This window comes from Lithobates pipiens, unplaced genomic scaffold, assembly GCF_037356315.1.
Source record: "Lithobates pipiens isolate NorthernLeopardFrog02 unplaced genomic scaffold, aLitPip1_a1.2 Scaffold_13, whole genome shotgun sequence".
Lineage (NCBI taxonomy): Eukaryota > Metazoa > Chordata > Amphibia > Anura > Ranidae > Lithobates > Lithobates pipiens.
In genome coordinates this window covers 135,332,937-135,351,101 of record NW_027507718.1, presented here as the reverse complement: position 1 = coordinate 135,351,101, position 18,165 = coordinate 135,332,937, and the positions used below count along the sequence as shown (strand labels likewise).

At 40.0% G+C, this 18,165-nt stretch overlaps 1 protein-coding gene across 2 annotated transcripts in view; it reads left to right on the top strand.

The window, feature by feature from the left end:
* Positions 1 to 9,680, top strand: part of C2CD4C (C2 calcium dependent domain containing 4C) — a 55,492-nt gene extending 45,812 nt beyond the window's left edge. For both annotated transcript variants that reach the window (XM_077475613.1, XM_077475612.1), the window contains exon 2: positions 7,064 to 9,680. In XM_077475613.1, coding sequence (XP_077331739.1) covers positions 7,096 to 8,391 — 1,296 coding nt within the window. In that variant the 5' untranslated portion in view covers positions 7,064 to 7,095 and the 3' untranslated portion in view covers positions 8,392 to 9,680. The remainder of the gene's footprint in view (positions 1 to 7,063) is intronic.
* The last annotated feature ends 8,485 nt before the right edge of the window (positions 9,681 to 18,165 follow it).

Here is an 18,165-nt window from a genome sequence, read left to right as displayed (position 1 = left end):
CCCCTCAAATTTGCCCTCAAAATAACTCAGCCAATAATGTCTAAACTGTGGCAACAAAAGTGAGTACACCCCTAAGTGAAAATGTCCAAATTAGGCCCAAAAAGTCAATATTTTGTGTGGCCATTATTTTTCCAACACTGCCTTAACCCTCTTGGGCATGGAGTTCACCAGAGCTTCACAGGTTGCCAATGGAGTCCTCTTCCAATCCTCCATGACGACATCACGGAGCTTGTGGATGTTAGGGATCTTGTGCTCCTCCACCTTCCATTTGAGGATACCCCACAGATGCTCAATAGGGTTTAAGGTATAAGGTCTGGGGACATGCTTGTCCAGTCCATCACCTTTCAGCTTCTTTAGCAAGGCAGTGGTCATTTTGGAGGTGTGTTTGAGGTTGTTATCATGTTGGAATACTGCCCCGCGGACCACTTTCCGAAGGGAGGGGATCATGCTCTGCTTCAGTATGTCACAGTACATGTTGGCATTCATGGTTCGCTCAATGAACTGTAGCTCCCCAGTGCTGGCAGCACTGATAGAGCCCCAGACCATGACACTCCTATCACCATGCTTGACTGTAAGCAAGACACATTTGTTTTTGTACTCTTCGCCTGGTTGCTGCCACACATGCTTGACACAATTTTAACCATAATAAGTTTATCTTGGCCTCATCGAAACACAGGCCATGGTTCCAATAATCCATGTCCTTAGTTTGCTTGTCTTCAGCAAACTGCAGACTTTCTTGTGCATCAGCTTTAGAAGAGGCTTCCTCCTGGGACGACAGCCATGCAGACCAATTTGATGTAGTGTGCGATGTATGGTCTGAGCACTGACAGGCTGACCCCCACCCCTTCAACCTCTACAGCAATGCTAGCAGCACTCATACGTCTTTTTCCTATTTTCCAAAGACAACCTTTGTATATGATGCTGAGCATATGCATTCAACGTCTTTGGTGAACCTGTTCTGAGTGGAACCTGTCCTGTTAAATAGCAGTATGGTTTTGGCCACCAAATTGCAGCTCAAATTCTTGTAGCCTATGCCATCTTTATGTAGAGTAACAATTCTTTTTTTCAGATCCTCAGAGAGTTCTTTGCCATGAGGGGCCATGTTGAACTTCCAGTGACCAGTATAAGAGAGTGAGAGTGATAAGAACACATTTAACACACCTGCTCCCCATTCACACCTGAGACCTTGTATCACCAGTGAGTCACATGACAAAAGGGATAATTGGGCCCAGTTTGGACATTTTCACTTTGGGGTTTCTTTACTTTTGTTGCAAGCTGTTTAGACATTAATGGTTGTGTGAGCTATTTTGAGGGGACAGCAAATGTACACTGTTATACAAGCTGTACACTCACTACTTTACATCGTAGCAAAGTGTAATTTCTTCAGTGGCGTCACATGAAAAGATATAATAAAATTTTTACAAAAATGTTAGCGGTGTACTCACGTTTGTGAGATACTGTGCATGTTTCTGACACTTTTCTGTGACAAGGGCCTACCCGAGGGAACAGCAGAAGGCTGTACAGACACACTGCCTGAACCAAAGATCACCCTTATGACTGGGTTGGCAGCACATGAATGTTAACCCTTTTGTGACAAGAGGTCATGCACACAAAAGTAAAATAAAGTTTTACTTTTGCAATTTTTTTTTTTATTAATTAAAATTTTTCTAAAGTTGAAGTTCTGTTTTATGCTCTCCTCTAATTTTGGCACATTTTTTTTTTCTTCCTGCAACCTTTTGGTACACAGCATAGAGTCCAGAGGGTTGTGGGATTCACAAAGCGCAGTGGGGAACCGGCTGTGAAGCTGCAAGGAATTACAGCCAGCTTCCCACAGTTAACATGCTGGCATCGGGGACCTGAGGAACTGGCCCAGGTGAGGATAGAGCTGGATCCCAGGGCAGGTAAGTGTCCTTGTATTAAAAGTCAGTAGCTAGAGTATTTGTAGTTGCTTATTTTTATCTTTTCTCAGACAGACTGAAACTCCTCTTTAAGCAGCTTTTATGCAAGAAAAAAACCCTAAATAAATCCTAGACCTTATTACACAGTCCATTGGTACCAGGGAAAAAGATGTAGTCCAAATTCACATAATAATAGCTTGTACTTGCTTGGATGCTATTACATAGTTATTAAGGGCTGTTAGGCTATTTTAGGGCTCATGTACACAGGGCAGTTGAAAACCACTTCTGATGGAAACTTCACAGCTGGAAACCAATGGTACAGCTTTTACATACCGAGTTTATGCGAGTTTAACAGCAGTTATAGATAACCTCAGAAGAACCTCCCAAATGCATGAAAAAGAAGTCAGTTGTTAACTATTTTAGCCACTCTGTGAGGGAGGCGAGAGCAGCAGCAGAGAGAGCAGTGTGCTTGTAGTTAGATGTCTTATTTTTTGTTTTCACTATGGATCCCATGATGAGCATGTGTGAGGAAATGCTCCTGATGTTGCTGTTGCTGAGACACCAAAGATGTAGAAAATTTCGTGAGAGGAACAGAGTTTGTCGCTACTGGACTCATCCATTGATGCAGGCAACAGCGTGTGGTGAAATTTTAGTTTTTTCAAATTATCAAAAATTGTTTTCCCATTTAAAAACGCAAACATGCATAAACACGGTTTACCACAGTTACAAGCATTTGGCGTTTGAAATGCTGGTAAGCTACAGTCCTGGATGCGATTTTTATGCTTTCAAAAAAATGCCTGTATCCTCAATTGCCTCCAAACTACTATAAATGATTTGAGTATACGTGTACACATAAGATAGCAGAGGGGGCTGCTGAAAAAAGCACCCAACTGTTCCTAAACTTCAGTTTAGCAGCTGTGCATGAAGCCTTAGCCTGGTTTACCCCAATTTTGAGAGAGAATAAATGAAAAAAAGCTAGCTTCAACCATAAGGGTCTATGCACACTGGCTTTAAAAATCTCTGCTTCTACACTTTTGTGTTTTGCCAGTAGAAGCAGTTCAATGTCATCCCACATGTCCATGCACATTAGGACATTTAGAGACACATTTTAAGTAAAAACTGTCGGTTTGCATTTTTGATTGGAGCTTTCTGGCAGAAAAAACACAAAATACTCCTAAACGTGCCTAAACATGTGTACAATAACGCTCAATATGAGTGGTTTTGTTTTTTTTGCCAGTGGAACTGACGTTTTTTTAAGCCCAATTAGGTCAGTTTCCCATAGACTGTTGTGTCAATAGACTCATTGGTTTTCATATTGTTTATTTTAAAATAAGCCTTTTAAAATATCAACACATATTTATAGGTGTTTGTACAGTATGTCAAGGTGATTCTTTTCCATGTTTCCATGTATATTTCACAAAATTTTGAAAATTATAATTTCTCTTTCAATGTTATTTTTAATATCTCTGATTTTAATATTGCAGCAAAAGGTGGCGTCCCTCACCAAGGACTTCAAAAAGAACATTGTGTATAAATAGCTTATATATTTTCTCATCAAAATAGCAGCTGCACAGCATTAAGTCTGATTAGATCTTTTCTAAGCCTAACAAGTACTATTTTTAACACAAAGTACTTCTTGAAGTCTTTGGTGCAAGGCACCTTTTGATGCGACATGTTCTGGTTAATCTTGTCGATGCTAGTGGGGTGGGAACATCAGCTCAAAGAACTTTATTGCGATTGTTTGATATGCCGTTTGATAATTTAGGTGGTCTGATTTAAATCAATAGGAAATTCAGTTATAAGTCAGGGTTATGTCCTTACTGCAAACATACTGCTGCTTTTAGGGGGAAAAAAATCACAGTTCGAAAGCAAAGCTCCATTAACCTCCCTGGCGGTATTATTATGTCAGATTTTAGGTGCTGAAAGCGGTACAATGCTTTGCATGGAAATTTGGTGTTTTATATTGTAGGCCTGTAATTCTTAGGAATAACTCACTTACAGGGCGGCACAGTGGTGTAGTGGTTAGCGCTCTCATCTAGCAGTAAGAAGGGTCGCTGGTTCCCAACCACGACACCACCTGCCTGGAGTTTGCATGTTCTCCCTGTGCCTGTGTGGGTTTCCTCCGGGTACTCCAGTTTCCTCCCACAATCCAAAGACATGTAGTTAGGTTAATTGGCTTCTGTCCAAAATTGGCCCTAGCATATGAATGGGGACCTTGGATTGGCTACTTGAGGGTAGGGACTGATGTGAGTGTGCAACATACAGGGATAGGGACAATTGTAGACACTCACTTGGGTTGAACTGGATGGACTGGTGTCTTTATTCAACCTTACTAACTATGAAACTTAAATCTGTTCACACCAGAGTCTAGGAGACATCCTGGGTATGATAAAGTTTGAAAAACAAAATCATAAATTAAAATATAATAAATAATTATGCCAAATAATAATATAATAATAATAAAAATTATTCAATAATGTAATCAAATCAAAAACACTGAAATTTGCTCAGTTGCAGAAATATCGCTGTCATTACTTTTCAGTATTTGATGATGGATCTCCCCACAAATCACTATCGCTCAATTCTGCGAGTGATTCTAATTTATTATCGCTGTTTTCTTGCTGATCTAAAACCTCTTTTGATGTAAAGGGAAAGTTTTGGTTGCTATGGACAATCTTCAGTTTCCAGGCAGAAAGAACAGTTTTTATAATATAAAACTACATGCAGGGCACTGGACAGACCACTAGGGACAAAAGGGATGTGAAATAATTACATACAGCAATGTAATCTGTAAGATTACATTATACTGTATGTAGCACTGACCCCCGAAGGAGCTGCTGGTTTTATTGGGCTTACTGTTACCTTCTTGACTGCTTCTCCGTCTAGGGGTTCCCATGGTAGATGGCCCAAAGACATGTGGAAACTGACACTGAATCTTCTTTTGGGTTATTTATTTGAAACAGAAACAGTTTAGGGTAGAGGATTAGGAGTAAGTTTAGGTACTTTAGACTGCAAAAAATGAAAAGTCTCTTATAGGAAGCCGTTTCACAGCTGGATTTCGCAACCCCCGGATAGACCTCCTCCCCCTAGGCCTAGCAGCCGGTAGGGTGTAAAGTAAGTCTCTGCCACAGATTTGAGCGTAGAATATTTGAGAAAGTCTCTGCCACAGACTTGAGCGTAGGATATTTGAGAAAGTCTCTGCCACAGACTTGAACATTACTGAGGGACATAGACAAATTTAAAGAGATATCATACTGTACCAGTATCTCTCAGCCGATCCGGCGATATCGTATGAGTGTAGATCCATGTAGTGTCCTTCAACTAAGCCTCCAGGCTCCTTCAGAGAAGCCAGCCTTGCACACGGCCTTCTCCTGAAGAGTCCTCCCCTAGGGTTTCTCCAGTTCCTGGGCCTCTCCCTTAGATGAGATGGCACCGGACCACCTTTGGATCAATAGGCCCCGAAATCCATTCAGGCCTGTCCCTGCAGTTGCGTTGCCTCGGGCTAGCCAGATTTGAAATGCATGGTTCCGCACCCCAGGCCAGGAAGGCCATGGGGCTGGTCAGGAGGACCAGAAGCAAACAGACAGAAAATAATCTCCGGAACCCAGAAGCACGTGATGTCAGTACCTTAAATACAACCTCCCGGAATGCACAGCAGGAGAACACTCCCACGGAGCTGGTTCCGAAAGAACAGTGGCATTCAATACACCCAGCTAGACCGCGTTCTCACTCTGCGGTGGTGGCGGTGACAGCAAGACCTGTGGTCAAGGAGAACCCAGTGCAACCCAGCTGGACTGGTACTGAAATAGTAAATTTAGAAAATTAGCCCCAAAACCCAGCTGTGGTTTAAGGAAAATCTAACTTTGAAAAACATATAGCGCCGGCTCCTCAGGAGCCAGCGCTACATGTATGCAATGTGTGTGTTTCACTTTTTGAATTTGGCGCCGTTCTCGGCCCCCGTGCATCGCAACGCTCGCAGGGAACGGAGCCCAGCTCTGTGATAGATCGAGTGGAGGACGAGCCGCTCGCACTGCAGGAAGCCCTCGCTGGATCCAGGGGACAAGGTAAGCATACTCATCCTGGATCCTGCGGTGCAATCCCGAGTCTGGCTCGGGGTTACCGCTAATGGTACTTGTGACGGAACCGATCCCACACTCCGATTGAGTGCTTCCTTCAGTAGTCCTCTCAAAAAGCCTGTGTCCCGGCTAGGTCTGTCACAGTACTGAATTTTCACCCCGAGCCAGACTTGAGAATACCGCCAGGGGGGTTAAAATGAATATATGGGGAAGAAAAAGCCAGAGGAAGGAGAGCATACTAATATGACCTGTCAAAGTCATGTGACCAAACCTGACACCAATTATGAAGTGTTGTCCACAGGTTGCACAAGACGGCTTTCATTTTATAAATGGCACGTAAGGTAAAGGTGAAGCGTGAGGTTAGTGGTATCCATTCTCTGTTAAAAGTGGGGACATAAATGTCTGGCTTTTAGGCTTTACTTCAAATTTGAAATTAAAGATATACATTTAAAAAAAAAAATGGTTTTGTACAAAATGAATAATATGTTTGATTCAGTATTTAAAATAACAAATAGTGGTAGGTAAGGCAGTCAGTATGGAGGAATTGTGAAATCATGTTACCACAAACAGATAAAAATTAGTACTAGACCATATAATCAGAGCTTCAACTCCACTGCAACAACCAGACTAAAGTCATCAGATTATTTCATCGGAATAATGTCATTAGAACCAGAAAGGAGTTATAGCAATATCATGACACTAGACCTTAAATATATCAGCAGAGACAAATAATGAGATGGCTTGAAACTGACTATGCTACCAGTAGCCCGAGGCAGACAATATTACCAGAGGCACACTGTGTTATCAGACTGAATTTGTCATTTGTATTGTAACGTGCCACCAGAACCCACTATAAAACATTTCCTCATCCCCGACAAGCCAGGGCAAGACTGTATTTTATACACCTTTTGTCCCTTTTGCAGTGGCCAAACTATAGGCTCCTTCTATCTACTAAAAGTAGTTTAGGCAATAGTATTTATTGTTGTGATTATTATTATTACTATTATTGCCAAAATGTTTTATTTTTGAGCAGAGTGTGTTAGAGCTTTAATGTTTTATCTAACATTTTAAACTGTGCTCTTTTCCTAGGTTAAATCTGCAGTACTCACACATCAGATAAAATGTGGCTTCTTGAGAGGATTCGGGGCACAGTAGACCACAGCAGTTCTCGACAAACAGGAGAAGCTGGTGACAAACAGTCTAAAAGTGGATCTTACAGCAATGTCCTGACCCCAGACAAAATTCCAGATTTTTTCATTCCCCCAAAACTGATGCCAACTGAAGGGGGTGGAGCTGAAGGTGAAGGAGTAGCAGCAAAACCTAATATTGGAACCTCTGCTTCTGAGCAAAATTTGTCTGGCCGACGACCACAGCGCAGCCCTCGTTTACCAACTAAAGCTACTTCAGAGAGCCGAAACCTTGTGAAGGCTGCAAACCGTCATATCATTCAGATTGAAAGTGCTGATGAGTGGGCATCAGAGGAAGATTTGGGTACTAATGCAGATCCACAGTCTCAAAATGCCATGTCTCTTTCATATGTACCTAAAGCTCAGACATCCTATGGGTTTGTGACTCTTATGGAGAGTCCACATACAAGGCGGAAAGAATCACTTTTTCATAGTGAGCAGGGCTCTCTTTCTCCATGTCCATCACAGTCCAGTTCCCCCAGTTCTCAAAGACGAAGTGCAACAGAGGGGGGAGGAGGATCCCAGCTGAATCCATCAGACTTTGGAATGTCCTTGATGAATCCCTACCGATATTTCAGTGGTGGTGAAAGTGATACTTGCTCCTCTGCAGAGTCCTCACCATTTGGCTCACCACTACTTTCCCGTTCTGTTTCCCTACTAAAGATATTTACCCCAGACACACAGTCAAAACTTATGAAGCTCAAGCACTCTGTTGCTAGAAACAGTTCACTATCCACAGATGAATGCAGTTCAGCAGACACCAGTCCTAGCATGCCAAGAAGAAGGGTACGAGGAGCCAAGGGTGCTGGTATTACTGGTCAGCAAGGCACCTTGGCCTTGGACCTTCTACAGAAGGAACACAATGTAGGCCTTAGTAAAGGAGGCAGTATGAGGCTGTCAGCAGAATATGACCCTTCCAATGCTCGACTTAGAGTGCGGTTAATTGCTGCAGAACATTTGTTTGATAAACTCTGTGACCTAAAAGGTGTAAACTGCTGTGTGGTCCTGTATCTGAACCCTGGTAAAGTTCACCGTCAGAGAAGCACCATTATTAAGAACAGCCGAAACCCAGTCTTTAATGAGGATTTCTTCTTTGATGGATTGGTGGCTGGAAGTGCCAAAAAGATGTCTCTTAAACTAAAAGTACTGAACAAGGGGAGCAGTCTTAAAAGGGACACACTGCTTGGAGAGAAAGAGATCCCATTAACAGCATTACTGCCGTTTCTCTGAGACAAGATCAGCTGTGATAGAGTGCATGTTGTGGGAGAGTGAGATGACTGTGCTCTGTACTGGAGAATGGCCTTAATAGTAGGCAATGGGTTTTGCAGAGCAAAATATAATATCCTGTAATGAATTGGGCATACCACTAGAAAGTACTGCACTCTAGCTAGATCAAGCTGCAGAGCTATATACTTCCATGGCTACAAACACAGGCACACCTATATAAAAAATAAATTCCAGGGCGCTGAGCTTCCAGTGTAAAGCTGAAAGGTAAAGCATTCTACACATGTAGTGATGATCAGAAGGTCATTGCTAGTCAAGCTTTATGCAGCTTTCTTCACAAAAGTGGTGAAGAGCCAATGCCAAACTAGCCTACAAATGCAGACAGATCTGCACAGAATCAATAACACTGACGTGTTTGGTTCTCGAGAATAAATAATTTGCTTGGACTTGCGGAACTTCCCTCAAAGGGGACAGATGCACAAAATGATGCTGGATCAGGCCCGATGAAATCTGAACAATAATAATTAAAATAATAAAACATGCATCTTGCATGACAAAGCTCACATAGATTCTGCATGTTTGCATAAAAATTTTACTCAGGCACTGTTAATACTTCATGATTGCCTGAATTGAAAGGCTGACCTGACAATTTTATTATTATTTATTATCATTACAGTAGATAAAAAGAAATATCAATGGCAATCACCAGCTAGAGCCTGTTAGTTTATTGCAATCATGCTGCATCCTTTTCATGCGGCTGTCTGTTTCCTGTGCAACAGTTCTTACTTCCTGTCTAGAGACTAGATTCCTTATGTACTACAACAAGCAATTGCAGGAAAATATTGTATCATGGGATATTGATCCTCTGATACAAATGATAGATGCTTCCAAAATTCTCCACCTTTTTCACAATGATGTACTTGTCTTCACCTGGATGATCAGAAGACACAGTAGTCTTCACTTCCTCCATGTGACCGACCCCATTGCGTCATATATAAAATGCTTTCCTTCAGAACCTGGTATCTGCCACTCCTGCACAGTCTGTGTTTAACCTACCTTCTGTAACTCAATGCTTGTACATAACATTTTGCAACTTGAAATTATAGAAAAGCTATGTATTTATAATGTTGAAGCTCAATACACAGACGGCATAATCACAAAGTCAAACATTCCAATACAGGACCTTTGTTGAAGACATTAGGAAAGTCCACAGAACTTCACTCATATCTAACTGGTATTTTTTCCTGTTTGTTCACAGGTTAGTCAATGCTACAATAAAGGTCTCCATTTCTGTTTTTGACATGTTTAAGTGGCAGATGCTTGTGCAGTGAGTAGTGCTTTAGTGTAGAGAGCAGCATATATTTGCTTATGTGTTACTTTTGCCTCTTATCTAGGGCATTTCGGCCCTGAGAAGAAATGACTTTGCCTTATGCTTTAGACATTAATCGCTATACAAAAAACTTTAATCTCTGTTTTATTTGTAGCTTTCTCTATAACAGCGACCCTGTTTAAAGAGAACCTATTACCATAGAACTTCAGACATTCTGTATACAGGGAAAACAAATGCCTGGTCTGACTTCTGTTTTACTAATTTAAAATGACTGCTGTAACTTTGTACTTCCAGCAAGGCAGTTGTAATCCATGCAGGAAAAAGTGTTATTACAACTCCTTCCACCCCAGTAGAGTTTTGCTATGCGAAATACATTGCCTTACCGACATGGTTAATGACTAGATTAGTCTCTCAATTAGCACTTAACAAATACACCTACTCAAAGCTTCTTTGCTAAGTTACTTAATGATTCAATAAGGGTTTCTTGAATCCTTATTGAATATCTTGCAAACACTGTCGTTTTTCAGGTGAAGGGGGGCATGAAAGTTTTTATTGAATTCTTGATAATGCCTTAAAACTGTTTCATATTTCTAGTAGAAATCCAGTACTTGCGGGCACAAGCCAGGCCTTATAAAAGCTATTACAGATACAGAAAAATTCCAGTATACGTGTACATAGTTGATTATGGGGCATAAATCCTCAAGTTACAGTCACTTATCTGATGCCAAAAGTGGCATATCAAGCAGTATTAATACATTTGATGATGCTTGATTTATTTAAGAATTAAAAGTTGTGTTTTGGTAAAAGTATAAATCCATCCATTTTCTATAGTTTTAAATAAAACATTGTCAGGGTAACCTTGTTGTTCCAACTAGGGAGATTCTTCCTCACTTGCTGTCTTGGTGTTCCCTTTCCTGGTGTCAGGAAAACACAAAGGCAATAAGGGAGAGGAGATCTCAACTATGGGGAACAAGATAGAAACAAAAACACTTTTACAGTGTACGTGTGACAAGTTTATTGAAGCCTGTGTCCCAAATGTGATTTATCACTATTTCTTGTTTCAGTGATTGGGGGGGGGGGTATATTGGAAATCCATATTTTTTTTTTTTTTTTTTAAAGAGATTTTTAGTACAAGCACAGACACAACCAAAGCAATTTTTGGTAGGGCAGGAAAGATTTATTTCTTCAAGCATCACTGGGACAAAAGATGAGAGGAAATCAGTGGGGACACAAACAAAATCCCGACAGAAATTTCAACCCCTCTAAAGATAAAAAGAGTGAACAATCAGGGAACACAGGAACTCCCTTGCTTGCTCTCCAACCTCCATGCACGATTAAAGTTAAATTATCCTAATAATAAAAGTTTTTTATTTTCTATTGTAAAAAAACAATATTTATTACAGATTATTGTGTCCTTTGTACTGTCAGCACCATGGGCAGCACAGAACGCAATACAGGCTGCCATATATGTTAAGCAATGTTCACTCAAAATGAATGGTAAGTTAACACTGAATTCCAGGAATGGATTTTTTTGCATAGTTACTTTGGTCCTGCTTGAACCAGTGTAAGTATGCATATTTCATACCTCATGTGACTGCTGCAGTTGTAGTTACCACTATATCAGTGATCAACAATGTCATTTGGGTCCTGTCCTGAGTGGCTGCCTGGCTGCATAGTAACTACAGGGGGTCACTCCCTCAGTATGGGTGTCATTTGCAGAACACCTTGCATTTTTCTCGGTTAATGCAAAATGTCTCTGATTGCATGAAGTGAGGATTATTATTTATTATTATGCCTCTTCAAGGAGGAGAACACCTTGCATTCAATGAGAAAAATGCAAGGTGTATTGTGAATTCAGCTTTAATTATTCGATTTTGCATGTGAATTATGATTTGCATGGAAATGATGTATGTTTTAATCAAGTGCACCTGTACAAAACAGCATTATTTTCCGGATGGAATATTTCACTTAACTGATTTTTTGTGAATTTTTTGTGAATTAAGCCCATTGTGATATGTAGCCTTTACAGTTGCTCGGAATGTTTGTTTTTTATATAAACCTGCAGCTGCTCAGCCATGTCATTCAGTATAATGTATACAGCATAGCACATTTGTTATGCAACTTTTAAAAAGAGTGCTCTCTAGCTTTACTTCTATTGTCAAATGTCACAGAGCAGAGTAATGTGATATAGTCTGTGAATTTTTCTGTAACTCAAGGTGATTTTCCATTGCTGGTGAATTAAGACAGCAGCAGCAAAGGAAAGGAGCACTTTCTAAGCCTTTGTTGTCCCTAGGGAATGGACTGGTCTGTCCAAAGCAAACATGTGTACTTATTGTAAAGCAAGCAGAGGAAGCTTAAACCTGCTTATATACAAACGCTAATAAAAGTTTCCATAAAAATGCTGACATTAAGGCCATGCTAGTATATTTTTCATAGCCTAAAATGTAAAAAAAGAAAGAGTAAATAAGTATAAAAAATCTGTGACGGAGAAAAAGTCACTGGAATATCTCTCTAGTGGGGACATGGGCAACAGTAATTCCCTGAACAGTAGATTGAGAGGGAGTGGGGAGTCTGTACTTTCAGCTAATTGGGCAATATGCTGAAAAGGAACATGCCGCTAGAGGGCGGGCAATTACATCATCATTCTGCTTCTGCACTGTAATTGTCCAATTGCAATTGAGAATTCAGAGTTTAGGTTACATTCTGTGCTGTGTGGCATGACATAAATGTAAATTATTTGGCAGCTAAACCAGTGTTTTTAGCTATTTGTGTGGATTTCAGCTTTAAATCAATGTCTCTGAGGACCTTGTTTGTAAAAATTGGGAATGTATTTCCTTAGCAGTCAGTCAGAATTAAATTATCATTTTTCTGGTACTGCATAGAAAATGAAAGGAGACATCTGATTGCTGTGTGCATACCTTTTTGTTCAGTTCTAATAGCCTCTGTCATCCTTCCCTTATTAGTCTCGGCTTCTAATACCAAACGCAAGGAAATGTGACATCTCTTCTTTTGCTTGTTTCATGGAGTTTGGACTGGGGACAAACACTTCAGAAATAAGGAAACTTAAGCAGTGGCGCTATAACATTTCTTTGGAGTTTATTTTTTTCTAGATTGCACTCTAAAAACAATTTTAAACCCCAAAATAAAAATCTTGCATCTTATGAATCCTTAGATGTAGTGGCTGCATGTTTTTTGTTTGTTTTTTCCCCTTTATTTTCACTTGGGGATCCTGCTAGTCTGTAACTTTATAACTTCCTGCAACAGAACAAGTCTGTCTACCAAAAGTAGCAATTTGAGGGTTGAGACAAATCATTTACTGACAGGGGTGCTTGCAATATAAATCTTTATCCCAAAAATCTGTTGCTGTAACTGTTTAAAAAAGTGTTAGCTAGAGTTTAGCTTTAATTTGTTTAAGTCTAAATCTGCTAGTTTAAAACTACTCTTTCCCCACTGAATAAGAAAGAACCGTAGTACCGAGGAACGCAGCTTTTGTGCAGTGGCACAAATTGGCTGTTCTTACTACCCTCTCCCCAGATTGGCAATGCTGCTGTCCAAGAGGGACACTGTTGCTCCTCCATAGAGTAGAGCCACCCTAAGAAAAGTATGTTACTGGCTGGATTAGCAGGTGAAAATAAAGGAAATTAAACAAAACAAAAAAAACAACAAATGTAGACTTCACATTTAAGGATTCGAGAGATTCAATATATTCTTTTGTTTTTGGGTTTAATACCGCTTCCTATACCAACCAACACTGACCATTGTTGCTTCTTCAGGATCATAGAAGTCCTTATTGCTTCCATGTAAAATCTAGCAATATAACCTGCTACTAAACATATAGATAGTTTATTTGTAAATATTGAGTTGTTAATGCATGAAAATCCAGCTGCATGAATTAGTTTAAACTGTTTTGTTGTAATTTTTTTAGACTATAGTTTCTGAAAATTTGTATTCAGAATGGTTTATTTGATACTCTATTACTACTTTACACCTGTTCTGTTTTGGGAGGGTTTTTTTACGGCTTGTACATTATTGCAGTCCATTCCTATTTGGCCATCCAGTCTTGTTTTAGACTTACCAAGGTCTGTACAATACAATAATAGCCTGTCTCCATGATGAATAAGTGGACCTAATGTATTGAATAGATGCAAAGGTGCCTGCTGTAGTCAAGCCAATTCTAGTTACCTTTCCCGAGTGCACAGTATATGGGATAAAGGCAACACATTCTTTCTTTTTCATTTAGACAAATTTGTCATATTAAAATTCACAGACCAATCTAAAATGCAGTAAAAAAAGGCTTTACAGGCCTATCTGCCATCCCAGGGTACAGAAAATTCATATATGTGTGTGCACATAAAGCCTGCATTTGCCTTTGTAATAAATTCAGCCTGATATGCACATTAAGCACAAGTTAGCAGGCAGGGCACAAACACAGACCTTTGTGTGCTTAGCTTGATCATAAATATCAACAAGATCATTCAAAGGAAAAATCCCACATTCTACTTGACATATGGTGAATACTTTCTCAATGCAGAGATGCCAAACATTTTGCCTTGAGAAAGGTGTCCTTTGAAACTCTGAAATCTTATGATTTTTTAATGCTATGATGGAACTTCAGTACATTTTCAAAACGAAATGGATTTCTGTCTTCCTCCTTTGCATTGTTAGTACAGTGCCCACCTGGCAGCCACAGCTATATCTGAAAATGTACATAGATTCAATTTATTGCTGAAGTGCGGTCAATTTTTTAAATTATATTTTATACTTAGGCACTGAAAAACAACTAATGCCTGCTCATGAGTCAATTAACCAAATTAGACTTTTTTCAGATCAATCTATATCTAAACCAAAAAACACAAATATACTGTATATTGCAGCTTACCTGGCTTGGTGGCTGCATTAATTTATTTTTTCAGGCTAAGAACATTTCCAGCAAGTATAGAAATACCTGTTGATCTTGCCAGATTTGCAGTGTCCTTGTCACTTCCCATTAGCTGAAAAGACAGCAATAAACAATATTAGCTTTCTTTTGTAAACTACTACTACAATTAAAGTGGTTGTAAACCCTTACAAACCACTTTGACCTACAGGTAAGCCTAGATTAAGGCTTACCTGTAGGTCCAAGAAATATCTCCTAAACCTATACGGTTTAGGAGATATTTACCCGAAGACAGCCACTGCTGTCTACGGCGCATGTGCTGTAGACAGCAGTGCACAGGCGCAATGGGCAGGCCACAGATCGCGGCGATACGCCGCGATTGTCGGCTCCCGTGCGCATGTGCAGGAGTGACGTCATCACAGCTCCGGCGAATCACAGCGCCAGAGCAGCGAGACCCGAAAGTCACTCCAGGATCCATGGCAGCGGCGAAGAGGAAGACGGAGGACCGCTTCGGGGGCTTCGTTCTCAGGTAAGTTATTCATAATGAGCTAGTATGCTCTGCATACTAGCTCATTATGCCTTTGCCTTACAGGGTATGTTTTTTTTTTGCCTTTACTTCCTCTTTAATATACCATATGATGGAGATGAGCAAAGGCAGGCATGTTTGTAGTGGTGTGACAACCATGTCTCCATTATAGATTCAATGACAAAAATGCGTGAACATGAAAGGACAGGAAGTGTGTTATTTGGTGGATTACTATGTAAATGTAAAAGAAAAGAGATAACTAATGCAGCTGCATCTAAGATATCATAAAAAACAATATGTTGAATCTTTGTTTTTGGGTTTATGTATGCTTTAATATGTTTTGAGTGCTCCTTTTTGATTATAAACAATTTGAAAAATGGTGAACAAAAAACGTTAATTGGAAGGTTGTATTTGTGTAATTCAATAAGTTAATGCATCGTCTGCATTAACATTGTGCACAAAGTCATCCTGTACATCAAAAGTATTACAAGAGTACATTTGTAGTGTGTTTTAATGTAAACTGTTTGGCCAAAAGTATGTGAACAATAGTGGCAATAGTTTCAAACAGCCCTTTTATATTCCAGCAAGACAGAAACCTAGGTCCATAGAAACTTGATTTGGTGATGTTGGAGTGAAGGAATTCAAATGGCCAATACAGATCCCTGATCTTAACCTTACATAGCACATTTGGGGTAAACTGAAACACTAATTGCGTGCCAGGTCTTCATATCCCGCTTCAGTACCTAACCTCACAAATGCTCTTTTGGCTAAATGGACACACATTCTGAAAAATACAGTCTAAAATCTTGTGGAGAACCCTACCAAAAGGCTGTGGGGGTGGGGGCTCAATAATAATAAAAGTGGTTTTGTAATGGGATGTCCAACAAGCCCATATATGTATGATGATCAGGTGTCCACACACATTTGGCCTTTTAGTGTACTTGTAAGATGTTAAGAAATTAAATGTTATGAATATTTGATAACCACCAGATAGTTCTTGGCTGCATGTTCTACAGTCTGTTTTATAAAGGAGATACCTCCAGGCTATATACATTTGTATATGTATTTGTATCAGCAGCTGTGGTTTTGGGCTGGATTTTGTAAAGCTGCATGAATTTGCCCATGCATGCTTCTAGCTAATGAATCAATCATAAATGGTGCTGATAAGTTAGTGAAAGAGAGGGTATTGGTAACTTTTATTATAAAAGTTATTAAATCTGGAAATTAAAATTATGCAATATAAATCTGTTACCAGAAAATATGGGGGCTGTCATTCTTGTTTTATTTTTGAAGTACAGTTTCCAAGGCTGTCCTCTTTATCCTTGCTTTACCACTTAGTATGTCACTAACACAAAGGTGCATATTCAGAATCCTAACACCCATATATGTACACAATTGGCTAGTGATGCACTAACTAATAAAAATGTAAAAACAATGCAGCTATGAAACCTACCACTTTGATTTTTAAACAGAAATGTCAGCTCCCATATTTCTATCTTGATAGTTTAGTTTTTTTAAAGCATATTTAAGCATTCCTGCTTGTTACCTTTCATAATGTGTTCACTGCCTATTTTGCTCTGCCTTATATGGATGCACAATGTGCTCCTCCTACCTGTATTTATGTTATCTTAGCAATGTTTGTGCCAGAAACTTCCTGCTTGACTAATACAGCTGTGGACTGACCATTCTACAGTCTGTACATCCACACCAGGGCTCTGTAGAACTTAGTAGCTCTTCTATACTAGACATGAGTAGAAATGAGCTCAGCCATGGTCGGCTGGGAGGCCAGGAATGCCTCAGTTGCTTGTGATTGGCGGTCTACTATGGCATCTTCCTGACAGGATAGTTCAAGCAGGCATGCACTATTCGAACACACATGAACTCATGCCTGGATGTAAGTCATGGATGTGCCCCCCCCCCCCCAGTCATGTGGACCTGGACACTGCACTAGGCCAGGTGAGGAGATGGAAGTATTGTTTGTATTGTCCTAACCTCACTTCCAGTTTGTAATTTGGTGTTAGGCAGTGAGCAACTCCTTCACTTTCAGTCTTATGAACACTTAGCCCTTGTACACACGGTCGGACATTCCGACAACAAAATCCGTCGGATTTTGTCCGAAACTGGTGTTGCACATACACGGGTGGACAAAGTTGTCTGAATATCCGATCGTTTATTTCGTTACAACGGGACTACGTTCAGGCTAGTAGCCAATAGCTTTGGTCTAGGAATTTGATCTGAGCATGCGTGGCACTTTGTCCGATCGGAATTCTCTACAAACGATCGGACAAAGTCCGATTGGATCATGTTGTCGGAAAATTTTATAGCCCAGCTCTAAAACGTTGTCGGTCGGATATTCTGACGAAAACAGTCCGATGGAGCCCACACACGGTTGGATTAACCGACAACACGGTTCGATCGGACATTTTCCGTCGGAATGTCCGACCGTGTGTACAAGGGCTAAGACATGCAGAAGTGTTTGCTATTTCCTTCTGACACCATGTAGATTGGAAGTAAAGAGACGGTTTGCTGGCTGAGCCCAGTTGAATATTACCAACTATGACATAGCTCAGGATATTGCAAATGCTATGCTTCATCTACAGCTTTCTAGTAAATGTTTTTACTTGGCTGTATTTGAATGTGGTAGGGCCAAAAATGATTTATACACAGGGACTCTTAGGTGACGTTGTCTGCCACTGGACTAATGAACAGTTTTACTCTGGGACAGAGGGAGAAAGCTGAAGCTTTAGGTAAAGACAATCACACCTTTTTTGTATACTCCGTATAAATATACCTCTCAAAAATGATTAGTCTCTTGAGGAATATTCCTGATATGTAAAGGTTGCCTCATAATGGTGCATATCACATGCTTCAGAATGAATTTTAATGCACCTATGAAAAAAGATGCCATGTGTTATTCTGAAAATGACCCACTAACTTTCCTTAAGAGAATAGTGGTCTTGTTTTTCTTGTGTTGCATGAAGATCTTTATTATTCAGTTTACTGTTTTTCAGTTGTGCTATCTAAAGTGTTTTAAAACAATCTTTCTGA